General features: G+C 40.3%; 1 protein-coding gene across 1 annotated transcript; it reads left to right on the forward strand.

Moving 5' to 3' along the window:
• The first annotated feature begins 10,371 nt into the window (after positions 1 to 10,371).
• On the forward strand, positions 10,372 to 12,759 carry LOC134215254 (V-type proton ATPase subunit G-like). Its single transcript, XM_062694478.1, has 4 exons — positions 10,372 to 10,418; positions 10,488 to 10,593; positions 10,771 to 10,871; positions 11,637 to 12,759. The coding sequence occupies exons 2-4, from the start codon at positions 10,512 to 10,514 to the stop codon at positions 11,814 to 11,816; spliced, it is 363 nt and encodes a 120-aa protein (XP_062550462.1). The 5' UTR covers positions 10,372 to 10,418; positions 10,488 to 10,511; the 3' UTR covers positions 11,817 to 12,759.
• The last annotated feature ends 2,616 nt before the right edge of the window (positions 12,760 to 15,375 follow it).

A 15,375-nucleotide genomic window follows, 5' to 3' on the forward strand; every position in this document is an offset into this window, starting at 1 on the left:
ATTAGATCTTAGTTAATAATGATGTTTTCGGTGTTACTTGGGGTGTGTGCCCCATATAACTTAAGTGTGACTGAAATCAACGCCATTGCTATTTCGCTATAGCGATATATTCATCAGCAAAAACGAGTAGGTAAATACCTACACCTTGTAGGCCTTGAAGTCATAAAACTCACAGTGAATACCCAAAGCATTTTCGACTCGTTCATCTCACACTTAAAGGAAAAAGATGTGCGCTTCTACATACACAGGAGTGAAAATCCTATCAGATTCGTCTTATCTGGTCTGCCTGCTATCGTTCGTCAGTGCCGAAGAAGTGACAACAGAGTTGAAATCCCTCAACTTTGCCTCAGAGCAGTGGCGCCGGGAGTGGGTGGGACAAGTAGGACATGTCCTACGCATGAAAATACCTGGGTAGGACAGTCGAAGCATTGTCCTACCCATGATTATGGTCAGAACATACCATGCGGATAACTGAAAAATCTAATATTATGAATACTATTTCAATTTCTAGATTGATAAAAATAACATTTAAACGTTTCAAAGTTAATAAGAGGTTTGAAAGTTTCTCAGAGGTTGAACTGCACGCCGGTGACAAGCGCGATGTCATCATCATCAATAGACATAGACCGCTGTTATCATTGAAACGCAGTATGAAAAAAAATATAGCCCGGAACATCCTGGCTACGATCTGGAGATGGGCTAAACAATAGGATGTCAGTAGCCTGTTGAACTGACAATCGTGGAGGATTCCAGGGATTGTAAAAGAGAAATATATCCCGAAAGGCTTCTCAGAGTCTATGGGGAATCTTTTTATTCCAAAAAGTACTCAATGATGCATCGAGATTTTCCAAGAAGTCTTGAAGTTTCTAATGGTATCTGCTCTTCCATAAAATTGTTGAAAACTTTCTGAAAGTACGTAATAATTTCTGGTAGTTCAGGGTGGCTCATATAATTTCTGAAATTCCATAAGAATCGACAGGTTGACTGTGAATTAATCAAAAGTTGAATATCTAAACAATGATATTGTTAAGCTTAACTTAGCTAATGTCGAATTCGTTTTAAAAAAGTTCCAACCTAGGTTGGAACCAGTTCCAATCTAAGTGCTGTCAAAGTGTTTTTTTATTCGCTCAGGTTGGAACTAGGTTCGCACTAGTTCCAACCCCAAAGCTGTCGGGTTCGCACTGTGTTGTTTTACAGTTTCGCACCAGATTCACCAATACAACTGCACTTCAACTATCAAAACCATGCGGGTGGGTGGAACTGGGCGGAATAAACAAGCAGAAGCGATAAAACCAAACTGTCCGTTTGTTCAAATAAAATGCGCGTTGAAATTATTTTTTCGGGAATTTTGTCATATTGTGCATTTTGACCAAAACTGTTTATATGACACTGATGAACTGGCAGCAAGGCCCACTTCCGACGAGATTCACATGGAAAAATAAAATAAATATGCATCAGCACTGCACGGTGTTATCTGTCACAAAATCGAGCTTGTTTTGTCGCTGACACCAAATTGAGGTTCGGAAGTCGATTTCCACACTTCCGAAAGCTCTTCCGATAATGTTTTGATAGCAAATTCAAATTTTGTTCTGACGTTCATGATGTCGGAAGTAAGTTTCGAAGTAAAACGTCGGAAGTCGGAATACAATTTAGTGCTGGCGACACAATATTTGTTATTGTAGTTTTAAATGATGTTAATCCGGTACTGTTGTCTTGATTCAGTTTTAAAAAGTTATTCAGAAGATCATTCAAGGTTTTCCTCACAGATTGTGTCCTGAATTAGGTCAGTGGATGGAATCAGTTTGAAACCCGTGCACAAAATCCGTTAAGGATTGACAGAAAACTATATTTAAGGGATACCGAATTGAATTTTTTTAAAAATAATATCCAAAATTTCTCTTCCGGAAGTTCTTGAAGGAGTTCTACTGGAAGTTCTTCAAAGAAATCTTCCGCAAAATCCTCCAAAAATTCTCTAGTTTCACCGGAGGTTAACACAGAAATTCCTACGGAAGTTCCTCCAGGAACCAGAAAGTTTTCGAAGAAATTCCTGGAGGATTTCATGTAGAAGTTCCTGAAGGAACTTATGAACGAGTTCCTGGAGGAAATTCCGGAAAAATTCCTGGAGGAACTTCCAGAGGAACTTCCGGAGGAACTTCCGGAGGGATTACTTGAGGAACTCCCGAAAGAATTCCTGGAGGATCTTCCCTGGAGGAACTTTGGAAGGAAATCATGTAGAAACCTTCGGAGGAATTCCTCAAGGTACTTCCGGAGGAATTCCTCAAGGAACATGTAAGAATGAAACTTGCGGGGGAATTTCTGAAGGAAACTTCAAGTAAATTCCTGAAGGAACTTCCGGAGAAAACGTTGTTATTTTTTCCATGTTGGACTATTGAAAGATTAGGTATTTCAGAAGGAACTTCTAGCATTAAGGTAGCCTCACACCTCGGGAATTTGGTCCGCGGATTTTTACATATATTTTCGGAATTTGGGAATAGATTTTCAAAATCCTGGCTACATTTAAAATGCACCCAAAATGTGTGAATCAAATAACATTATTTTCACATGTCTTCCACCAAATTCAACACACCTCATACAGCCGTTAGATGTGGCATTCTTTGGCACAACGATACGCAATTGGCGAAACCTTCTGCGTGCATACAAGCAAAAAAGTTTTTCATCAGCTACTACTCTCAAAAAAGCACATTTTCCCAGTTTACTAAAGGACCTGATGGACAGTTTGAAGGAAAACCAGAAAAGCAGTTTAAAAGATTAAAAAATGCGGCATGCTTCCGACTAACGCTGGTCCACTTCTTAAAAGCGTTGGTGCAGCTCCAAGTTCTCTTGAAGCTATCGAGGCCCAAAATCCGGCAGAAAATTTCCCGAGGTGTGAGGCTACCCGGATAAAAATTTACAGTAACTTGTATGGTATAAGTCATTGAAATATTATAAATTTTATGGTACACAGTACCATCTATTGTACTTTTATTGTAATTTTTTGACGATAGAAAAAATTGTTTATTGTAGCCACATTATAAGAACAATACATTTAAATGTTACTAATACATTATAATATGTTTGTATTCTTTTGTATTGTTTATCAAAAATATACAGAATGTTAAAACCATTCTGTTCCATTGTTATGAAAATCATCGATGATGAAAATTATCGATAAAAAATATACAATTCTTTGAATATGTTTTTCATGATAAACAACAATTTAAAACAGTAAAATTTTAATTGATCCTATTGTTTAAAGAAATTTTTTTTTTCATGTTCTGTTAACATTAATTTATGCTTATCGAGATGTTTATTATTCTTTTATATTATCGTTTTTTTTAATCAACTTCAAATTTTTAATTTCTTCTATTTGAGTATTTCGTAGTTTCCGTGTGTATGCTGGCGATTTGACATGTTTTCTTCCGCACCAAAACATTAAACAAGTTTCGAAAAGAGAGAGTGTTTGTAAAAGTGTTTTCTGTTGCGGTAAATGTTGGAAGTCGCTGGTTAAACGGTTGAAGAGCAGATCAGGTCAGCTGACAACTTCTGGTTCTCGCTTGGACATCCGCAACGATCATTTTCCTTGACTTTGTTCGACGTGTACGTCCGGCAGCACCGCATAGTGTCAACATCCTGGATCGTAATAGATGCTCCGGTGTTGGATTCAACTTAGCTGGTAAGTTTTCTTCATTAGGAACAAATAGGAAAACCCTGAACAAAATTTGAAAAAAAATCGTTGTATTCTAGGTTGAGTTGGTTGGACCCGGTTGGACCACGAGAAACCGCCAGAGTATGGATCACCAGAAACCGGCAGTACAGTGAAATGAATTCTTGCTTCAGAGCCACCAAAAGCCACCAAGCGTCGTGACGAGGAGAGTGAAAGTGAAATGCATAAAATAATCTCGAAAATAATAATCATTATTACAAAATATTGTTACACAATTGTCAATTACAAATTGTTAGGATGTTTGGTAAAGATGTAAGTCATTTTTTTACATCTCACAAAGAATGTTATTTTTTCTCTGTTAAAAAATAATAATTGTAAAACATTAAATTGTATTTTATTTCTATTGTAGTACTGGAGTGTAATTCATTTTTAATCCTATAGTACTTGTATAGTAAAACAATAAAAAAAGTGTGGAAAAACATTTAAAACACAATGTCTTCTATTGTTTCGTCCATAGAAATCATCCAATTAAAGAACCGTAAAATCAATTGTTTTGCTCTGAATTTTGTATGAAAATTTTTCGAAATTTTTATTGTAAAGATACATAACAACCCCTATTTTTATTGTAAAAGTCTCATTTACCATTCATTTTATCGTGCAAAATCATAATTCTTTATGCATTTTAATTGTAAAATTTCCATTACATTCAATAGTAATTATTATGTACTAAATGGTGCTGTAGCAATAAAATTTATTGTTTTTCAATGATATTTTTTATCCGGGTACCTTTATTAGGAGGTGTGGTGATAAAAAGTGAATCCTACATACATAAATAATAATTGGAATTTAAATATAATTTATTAGATAAATTCTTGTAGAATAGAAAATTTCCTTAACATGAATTCTATACTGAATTCTTCCAAAAAAATGCACATGATTATAGGATATAATTAAATACGAATATCCGCCCATAAGTAAATTGTACTATCCACAAAAATCAGTTCACGCATTTAAACATTTTTATTTATCATTATTTTTGGCACTGACCCAGGTTTAAAAACGAATTCGACATAAGCCTGACCTCCTCCAGACCTCTTGTCTATAAGACAGAAGCGGTAGTCACTAGACTGCTGAGCGCAAATCCAAAAGTTAAGAAACTAGAAAAGGATATGAGAAAACAATTGCTGAAATATGCAAATGAGCAGAAGGGTGGCTCAAAAACACTTTTTCAATTTTTTGGTGGGCCGTCCTTTTATTCGTTTCTATTTGATGCCCTGATGCTCTGGACAAAATTCCAGCCAAATCGGTCAACGTTTGGCCGGTGCTCGTTGGAAGTTTATGTGGAAAAATGTATGCAAAACATTCAAAAACAGTGATTTTTAGTTGGACGGCACAATTTACGATCAAGAACAATGATAACAATGATAGAGTTTATTAGGCAAAGATATTAGCATTTTACTGGAGTGTTGTAGGGGTGAATTTACTTCTTTTCAAAGGTAAAAGAAACGAAATTTGCCCAAACCCCACTTCAGAGAAATGCTAATAACTTAGCCAGGCAAACTCTAATCTTTTCGCGGTTTTCTGCATAACATTCTGTATTAAATTCTTCAAGATCTGAATGAGTATCATAGTTCTTCATCGTAAGTTGTGCCGTCCAACTGCAATTCACTCAGTACATTCAAAGTTAATTGCCTATATGCCGGGTATTAAGCCACCCGGAGTGGAAATTAATTACTATGTCTGAAACTTGATTATGCATATGTACAACATGTGATAGATTTAGTTCGGAAAAGGTATTGGAGGGTAACCGCCCCTTCGGTGGGGTTTGATCCCACGACCCCAGTTCGCATGACAGGTGCTTTCCCTACTAAGCTACGAAGGACCTCCGTCGTCCACCGCAGCTTAGCGGGTACTGATGAAACCAAATTCCCAGCACCAGGTATCAGCCGATCTCTCGCAATACATTTTCAGAACTAACTCTCTCAAATGTATTTTTGTACACATCATGTCAACCAAGTAGGATGAGTATTTAGTATTGTCCGGCTCCTACACTTGCTTCATCAGCAACGGCGCTCAATGAAGTAGGGTTGTGTGAGGTTGTGCCAATACCTTGGTCGTCAGATCCCAACACGACCACACAGGCGAAGAGAGATCGCCACTCGAGATCAAGTACATTCAAAGTTAATTGCCTATATGCGGGTATTAAGCCACCCGGGTGGAAATTAATTACTATGTCTGAAACTTGATTATGCATATGTACAACATGTGATAGATTTAGTTCGGAAAAGGTATTGGAGGGTAACCGCCCTTCGGTGGGGTTTGATCACGACCCCAGTTCGCATGACAGGTGCTTTCCTACTAAGCTACGAAGGACCTCCGTCGTCCACCGCAGCTTAGCGGGTACTGATGAAACCAAATTCCCAGCACCAGGTATCAACCGATCTCTCGCAATACATTTTCCGAACTAACTCTCTCAAATGTATTTTGTACACATCATGTCAACCAAGTAGGATGAGTATTTAGTATTGTCCATAGTAATTAATCATCAACTCGGGTGGCTTAATACCTCAATACACATATTATCTAATCTTGTACTGATAACTGATCCGAGTGGCGATCTCTCTTCGCTTGTGTGGTCGTGTTGGGATCTGACGACCAAACTGGCACAACCTCACACAACCCTACTTCATTGAGCGCCGTTGCTGATGAAGCAAGTGTGTAGGAGCCGGACAATACTAAATACTCATCCTACTTGGTTGACATGATGTGTACAAAATACATTTGAGAGAGTTAGTTCTGAAAATGTATTGCGAGAGATCGGCTGATACCTGGTGCTGGGAATTTGGTTTCATCAGTACCCGCTAAGCTGCGGTGGACGACGGAGGTCCTTCGTAGCTTAGTAGGGAAAGCACCTGTCATGCGAACTGGGGTCGTGGGATCAAACCCCACCGAAGGGGCGGTTACCCTCCAATACCTTTTCCGAACTAAATCTATCACATGTTGTACATATGCAAATCACTGTTTTTGGATGTTTCTGCATACATTATCGCAACTTCCAACGAGTTTAGCACCGCCCAAACGTTGACCGATTTGGCTGAAATTTTGTCCGGAGCATCAGGGCATCAAATAGAATCGAATAACAGGGCGGTTCATCAAAAAAATTGAAAAAAGTTTTACCCATACTAATTTGAGCCACCCTAAATGAGCAGTTTATGACGTTTGTAGCACATCTCAATGTCTGATAGCAGGCCTATGAGAAGAAGAATTCTAAAACCTTCTAAGAGTTTATTAGAATCTGTAGGAATCGCAAATATACCTACGTTTGTAAGAAATCTTAAAAGTTAGAAAGAAAAAAGTACGAAATGCGTAGTAACTTTGTTCTTGAGATTTATGACAACCCGTAAATGGTACTGAACATCCTTAAAGATTCTTGGACGATGATGAGCTTTACTGGAATATCGTAGTGAAATTGCTGGAGATTTCTTAAGGTTCGAATTCCTGGAATTGATAATTGCTTGAACTCATCCAATATTTTATAAAATTTACAGAAATCAAAGGGAGTTTTATAGCTTGTCTGAGCATGTCCGAAAAAATCTCTTGAAATCCGAGAGGATCTCCGGAAAGTCGTTGAAATCCCATAAAAGTATTCTATAGATTTGATGATCCAGTTTTTGTCCTACCCACGTCTCGGAACGTGGCCGCGCCTCTGCCTCAGAGAGTATCAAACTGCTACATGCATCAACATCTGGCAATAGTACCTTGTATTTGCGGCGCTCCCTTTGGGAAAGGACGCACTGCACAATCTTTCTTCTATATACATAAAAATGAATTTCTGTCTGTCTGAACCTTATAGATTCGGAAACTACTGAACCGACCGGCGTGAAAATTTGTATGCAGAGGTTTTTGGGGCTGGGGAAGGATCTTAAGATGGTTCGAGACCCCTCCCCGCTTTGGAAAGGGGGGCTCCCATACAGTTATTATTATTTATAATTTATTCAGACCAAGGCCGAAGTGGCCTGTGCGGTATATAAGAGTCTTCTCCTACACTACACCACCGATGCAAACTCGCGGTGGGTGGCTCACATTGTCTTCTCTTAAACCTCTTCTTATCATGTACTTCGTCTTCGACGTGTTGATGACTAGTCCGATCCGCTTGGCTTCCCTCTTCAGTCTGATGTAGGCTTCCTCCATCTTCTCAAAGTTACGTGCCATAATATCTATGTCGTCGGCGAGGCCAAATAGCTGGACGGACTTCGTATTACCCCTTCCAAAGCGATGTTGAATGGCAGACACGAAAGACCATCACCTTGCCGTAACTCTCTGCGGGTTTCGAAGGAACTCGAGAATGCCCCTGAAACTCGAACTACGCACATCACCCGATCCATCGTCGCTTTGATCAACTGTGTCAGTTTATCCGGAAATCCGTGTTCGTGCATTAGCTGCCATAGCTGGTCCCGATCGATTGTATCATATGCGGCTTTGAAGTCGACGAATAGATGATATGTGGGCACGTTGTATTCGCGGCATTTCTGCAGTACTTGGCGAACACCTGGTCCGTGGTGGAGCGTTCGCCCATAAAACCCGCCTAGTATTGCCCCACGAACTCCCTTGCAATTTGTGCTAGTCGACGGAATAAAATTTGGGAGAGTACCTTGTAGGCGGCGTTCAGCAATGTGATTGCGCAGTAGTTACTACAATCCAGCTTATCGCCCTTTTTGTAGATGGGACACACGACACCTTCCATCCGCTCCTGCGGCAAAACTTCCTCCTCCCAAATCTTGATAATGACCCATTGCAGCGCTCTAGCCAGTGCCTCACCACCGTGTTTAAATAGCTCTCCTGGTAGTTGGTCACCCCAGAGGCTTTGTTGTTCTTCAGCCGGCCAATCTCCTCCTGGATTTCCTGGAGATCCGGAGCCGGTAAAATTATGTCCTGCGCGCGTTCTCCCAGTTTCACCACCATACCGCCATCTTTTCTGCCACATCGCCATTCAGGTGTTCTTCGTAGTGCTGTCCATTTCACGCTCGTTCGTAAGAAGGCTCCCGTTTATGTTCTTACACATATCCGGCTGTGGTATGTGGGCCTTTCGTGAACGGTTTAACTTCTCACAGAACTTTCGTGTGTTATTAGCGCGGTACAGTTGCTCCGTCTCTTCACGGTCTCGATCTTCCTGCTGGCGCTTTTTCCTCCGGAAAATCGAGTTTTGTCTGTTCCACGCCCATTTATATCGTGCCTCGTTCGCTCTCGTGCGGTGTTGCAGCAATCTCGCCCATGCTGCATTCTTCTTTTCTATTAAATGCTTACATTCGCCGTCATACCAGTCGTTTCTCTGGTCCGGGGGCACCGTGCCAAGTGCAGTTGCGGTGCTACCAATGGCGGATCGAATATCTCTCCAGCCATCTTCAAGAGGCGCTGCGCCTAGCTGCTCTTCCGTTGGGAGTGCCACTTCCAGCTGCTGCGCGTATTCTTGGGCTAGTCTACCGTCTTGTAGCCGCCCAATGTTAAGCCGCGGTGTCCGACTTTGACGCGTGTTGAACACTGTTGAGAGTATTGAGCGCAGGTATACTGCAACGAGATAGTGGTCGGATTTAATATTCGCAGTGCAGACGTTCGTGATGTCGGAGAAGAATTTACCGTCGATTAGAACGTGGTATTTTTGCGGGGAAAGAAGGTGCTTCGGACTACCATTCCGCGGGAGGCTGCGATGTTTATCCATCGTTGGCCGTTATCATTCGATACCGTGTGCAGACTATCCTGTCCGATGACCGGTCTATACATTTCCTCCCTTCCTACCTGTGCGTTAATGTCACCGATGATTGATTTTGACGTCCCGCAGTGGGCATCCATCGTATGTCTGCTCCAGCTGTGCGTAGAACGCTTCTTTCTCGTCGTCGGGTCTCCCTTCGTGTGGGCAGTGCACGTTGATGATGCTATAGTTGAAGAAACGGCCTTTAATCCTCAGCTTGCACATCCTTGCGTTGATTGGCTGCCACCCAATCACACGATGGCGCATCTTACCCAGGACTATGAAGCCGGTTCCCAGCTCGTTGGTGGTGCCACAGCTTTGGTAGAAGGTAGCCGCTCGATGCCCGCTTTTCCACACTTTCTGTCCTGTCCAGCAAATCTCCTGCAGCGCCACGACGTCGAAGTTGCGGGGATGTAATTCATCGTAGATCATTCTGTCGCACCCTTCGAAATCTAGCGAGTTGCAGTTCCATGTTCCAAGCTTCCAATCGTGATCCTTTATTCGTCGCCTAGGTCTTATATCGAGTCAAATTATCTCTTATATTGTTCGTAATTATTGGTTTTCCAAGCGGCTTATTGGGCCTGCGCAAACCTCCTATCTCGTCGGAGGGCCGTCGTGCTAAACAGCGTCCAACCTAACACCAGGACTTGGGCTTGTGCGCTTTGAGCGGCACAAGGTCGCTTTGGTGGGGCCTACTTGCGGATACATGCAGCTTTTTATAGGAATTTAACAATTCAAATGAAGTTGAAATTTCTGCATAACTCGAGAACTAATCAGTGAATACATCAATTTTAGGCGAAACGAAGTTCGTCGGGTCTGCTAGTACCTAATAAATAACAAATAAATAATAAATGACTGGTAACTCTATGGTGATTTCAAGATTCTCAAACTCAAACCACTCAAGCGTACGAAACACTCATAGAAGCTGTCATCTGAGCAGCAGTTGAGCAGTTGAGTGCTGGTTGAGTGTGACTGATATCTGTCATTCGGAATCATTGTGATTTGGAGGTGCAATCTTTCGCTGGTGCAAAATTAATTCCTTTTTAATTAATTCAACATTTTTTGCGTGAATCGTAGTTTACCTTCGTCACCAAACCAATAATGGCCAGCCAAACCCAAGGAATTCAACAGCTGCTTGCCGCGGAGAAACGGGCAGCTGAGAAAGTTGGCGAAGCTCGGAAAAGTAAGTATCCGACCGAAGTGGGTTGGTGGAATTTTCTTTTGGGGAGTGCTGAAAAATCAATAAAAAGATTTGCCACAGAACTGCGCGCTGTTCTCTGAAAGCACTTTTGATAATAAGATAATAAAGATAAGATTTGTTAGACATTTCAGAATGATCATTTTTGTTTTACAATTCTAGGAAAGCAGCGTCGCCTGAAGCAGGCAAAAGAGGAAGCTCAGGAAGAGATCGAACGCTACAGACAGGAACGGGAGAGGCAATTTAAAGAGTTCGAAGCCAAGGTAAGCGCTTGTTCAACTTTTTAGTTTTGTCAAATGAAGGTCAACGATACGTTGATTGAATACACAATGACCGTTTGAATTGGCCGAACAATAATGCAATTAATTTTTTATGCTTTTGTGGATATTTGACATTGGATTTGAAAAAGGTCAAAATTATCTTTTTTTTCATATTGCCTCCATGGAAAGGTTATATAAATTATAATTAGTAATCTCGTTGAGTACGTATTTATCATCTGGAACAACATGTTTCTGCATATGAAGTAAAAAACATCATTTAAGAGTCTGATTAATGAGATGAATGATTAATGAGATACTTCTGCGTGAAGTAACGCTTTTTACAATGTTATGGAAATGATGATATATCTTAGATTTACATGTTCATAATAGAATTAGAGGCGAAAGTATAGATTTGATAGTTCCGTTAGGATACGGCAGGCAGGAAGAATGTTTTATAGAAGTGGATTTGAAAGCGAGTGGAGGGCAATATTTGTGATGGTTTAAATTTCACTACAGTCCTTCTGCAAAGCAGTTGAAGAGGGAGGGAAGAGTATCGGTGTGGAAGCCAGTGGAGAGATATCAGCTTCCACACTGATAGATACTCTTCCCTCCCTCTTTATACGGGAGTTTGGCGGAAGGAAGGTCTTGAGATTTATACCATCACAAATATTGCCCTCCGCTCGCTTACAAATTCACTTCTATAAAACATTCTTTTTCACTATTTTCAATCCGACTTCTATGAAACATCCTTCTCCATTCTATTTCCAGCACATGGGCAGTCGCGAAGGTGTCGCCGCCAAAATCGATGCCGATACCGTTTTGAAGATTGAGGACATGAACCGATCGATTTCAACCAACAAGGCAGCTCTGATGAACGAGATACTGAAGCTGGTGTACGACATTAAACCGCAACTGCACAAAAACTACGAATACATGGTCAAGAAGTAAACCCTCCCCGCCACTTCACAACACATGTTGCAATATTTCTAGGCGAGTATCTCTCTACAGAAATTTACCGTTTGCTGGCCAATACACAAACCGTTAGAATATCGGAAATCGAAAACTTTGCCCATAGTGTCATAGATGTCCTATATCTCTAGAATGCCTGAATGGTGTGAATAATTATTTCCAGTTCTATATTGAATGTGTACATTTGAATTTTTATTTTCAGCAAAGTATCAATGTTAAATTTATGTTTGTTTTTGTTACTGTATCGCGCATTATTCAGAATATTTTCTTACAAGTATTACCTAAATCAATACTTTGCAATACAATCTGTTCGACATTCATTTCCAAACAGTTTCTCTCTATTCTTAGTTGTGGTTTAATTGGCTATAGCTTCTATTCTGTCCCATACAACGGATAAGTCGAGTATCGGGCCATCCGTCATACATAGCGCTACAATAGGACTGTTCAACAGTTTGAAAGCATCACAACATCACTATATATAGTACTAGCATTGGCTGCCCGATACCCGAATTACTGGTTACCTGCGCAGAATATCGGAGAAAAAAAAAGACATGACAATATTGCCTGTTATTATATCTAATCTACTAACATAATTGCTCTCAGAAAATGGCAAAATCAGTTGTAATTGATGTATCATGACCTCTATACCCTACTTATCTATAAATGAAAAAATGCTAAATTTGAACGAGTGAATCTCTTCTCATCACATGTTAAAATCGCTTCTCCGCTGTTCATGATGCCGTTACTACTTTTTGATAGTGAGTGGCTCAATACCTAAACAATATTGGCCATATCTGCTAGTAGTAAACCGCTAGTGATTGAAACAACTCTATGTAATCAACAACGGATTGTGTCCGATAAATTGCAGTCATATTAAGTACGTACAATTGTCACCGGTCGGAGAATTATATCGTTAACGGAATGTAATGTAGTTTTTTTGCACTGTGATCATATCACATTTCAAATGTACGTAAAATGTCTGGATAAATGTATGAACCAAATGTCCTGAGAAAATGGTTGGAACGGTTTGAAAATTAGACTTCTGGATAGGTATGAAATTGTTATTCTATTTAATAAGGGGGGGGGGCACAGATAGAATTCCTTCTTTTGTCCTATTGGCAGGGATCGAATCCAAAACTTAATGAAAAAAAAACTCACCTATAGCTCTGTATACATACCGTGAGAGACGTTTTCGCAAGCTATTGCGATAATGAACTGATTCAGAGGGCTATACTGCCGTGAATCGCATATTTGTCCCATATGAATAGGAAACCCAGCAAAGATGGGACAGATATGCGATTCACGGCAGTATAATACTCAATGATAAATTCAAAATACTCTTTTTAGTTTCTGCCTTGTGCGGACCTATATGTGGGATATCATATCTAGCATCATCCATAAGTTGGATTATTGGATAGGTCAAATTATAGATAGTGGAATACATAGATGAGCGAAGATAAATCCTCTGTCTCCAAACGAACTGTCGAACGTGTCCCCAAAGGGAACGTCCACAAATTACGTAACGCTTAGAGGGGGAGGGGGGTAGAGTGCAGTGTGACAATCCATACAAAATTTTCATAAGCTTCATACAAAAAGTGTGACATAGGGAGGAGGGGGGTCGAAAAAGTCCAACTTTTGCGTTACGTAATTAATGGATCTTCCCAAACGAGCATGACGTCACGATTTCAATGGAAATGTTAAGGGCTGTGACGTCATATGCGCGTGTGCACGGTCAAAAAAACCGACTCAGCCATACTTTCGCTCATCTATAGATTCTACTATCTATAGGTCTGAGCTCCAGGACCTTTTGAAGAACCAAAATGGTTTGTAATACAGTCGACTCTCGAGATGTAATACAGTCGATATCGAGATGCGAAACATGGGTTCTTAGAAAATTGTTCGAAAGGACTATTTGAGTAACCGAAAAAATATTTTAGTATGGCATCATTTGTTTCCACGAGTCTATATCGAGTCTTAAAACATCGGCTCATGAAGGGTCCACTATACTGCCGTTATACGCATAACTGTCCCATGTATATAGGAAATCCCAGCAAACATGGGACAAATATGCGTATGACGGCAGTATAGCTTGTGAAAGAATTAAGTGAAATCCCACCAGCTCGATGGAAATGCTGGGTTGTTTAGTGACGCACGGATATATTATTCAGGGGCCTCATTGCGCATCTCCTTTCGACAGCTCTTTCGTATGACAGTTTGCATGGTTCGCTCGTTTCGAGTCGAGGTGCGCAATGCCACCACAGGACTTGGTTAATCGGGTAGATCACATGTTCTGAACTGTTTTGAACTCAAGGACGTTTTGGAGAAACGAAAAGGCCTATCGTTGCGTGTAAAAATAATGAGTGAAATCCTTTCGGCTCAATGTACCTACTAAGATGTTTAAGGATGCACGAATACGTTGAATGCATGGTTGATGGGGTATATCATACGTTCTGAACTCCAGGTTTTTCTTAAGAGCTTGAAATAGTTTAAGTTTATTCAAAACTCGATCAATTTATGCCTTATGATCACATAGATATTTTTGGACATATATCTTAACATTTTGTAAGAGGTGAGCCAGCCTAGGGCTGAAAACCTCTCAAATAAAGACAAAAAAAAACCTTGTTGTGTGTTGACATATTTCGTGATCCATTCGATGATATGTACAGCAACCGTTCGCTAACTGGGCTAAAACACCAGCCCAGTTAACGAACGACACTTTTTAACTGGGCTGACGAGGGGATTCGCGATGTATTGTTGTGATCGTGGTTTACATGAAGCTTGAAGAATATACCATTCAGAATCCCCTCGTCTCCGAGTCATTGTTGTTGAAAATTGGACGCCCAGTTAAAAAACAGTCCAGTTAAAAAGCGCCCAGTTAGCGAACTGTTGCTGTACTTAAAAACAGTTTGAACAGTTATATCAGTACGCCAGATAACAATGTAATCCAAGATGTAATCCTTCGCCCTGAAGTAATAAAGTTCAAACAAACCTTTATTTCGATGAGGGGAAGTCGATGGAATATTATAAATACAAGTACAAGTAAATACGAGTTGGAAGAAAGAAAGACTTGAGAAAAAAAGAAATTCTAAAAAGAATTGCTCGTTGAAGCCGAATGGATCAAACGGAAGCGAATGACGAACGAATGTGAAGAGAAGCGAAGACAAGCATCAGAAAACCGAGGCGCAAATAGAGAAGCGAAATCAGTAGACGACTATAACGATGAGCTTGGCGATCGAATGGAAACAACGTAGGCAGACAAGTTGGTGAGAGTCCAATCCTGCCTCCATTTATTTAATTTTTCCAAACTAAAACAAACAGAATTATGCTAATCCCAAACTGTACGTTCCTCTATCATATCAATCTACATAGCTTCTTCGGCATTCACCAGAAAACCGATTTCAACCGTTTCCTTTCAAACATATAAATCTGAAAAGTTTCTAAACTATAACGAACTCTATCGTAGCGATCCCAAACTGTCTGAACATTTATCATGTAGGGGAACGGTTCGCCACTTAATCTCATAGCTCCTATTTCCATC

This window comes from Armigeres subalbatus, chromosome 2, assembly GCF_024139115.2.
Source record: "Armigeres subalbatus isolate Guangzhou_Male chromosome 2, GZ_Asu_2, whole genome shotgun sequence".
Lineage (NCBI taxonomy): Eukaryota > Metazoa > Arthropoda > Insecta > Diptera > Culicidae > Armigeres > Armigeres subalbatus.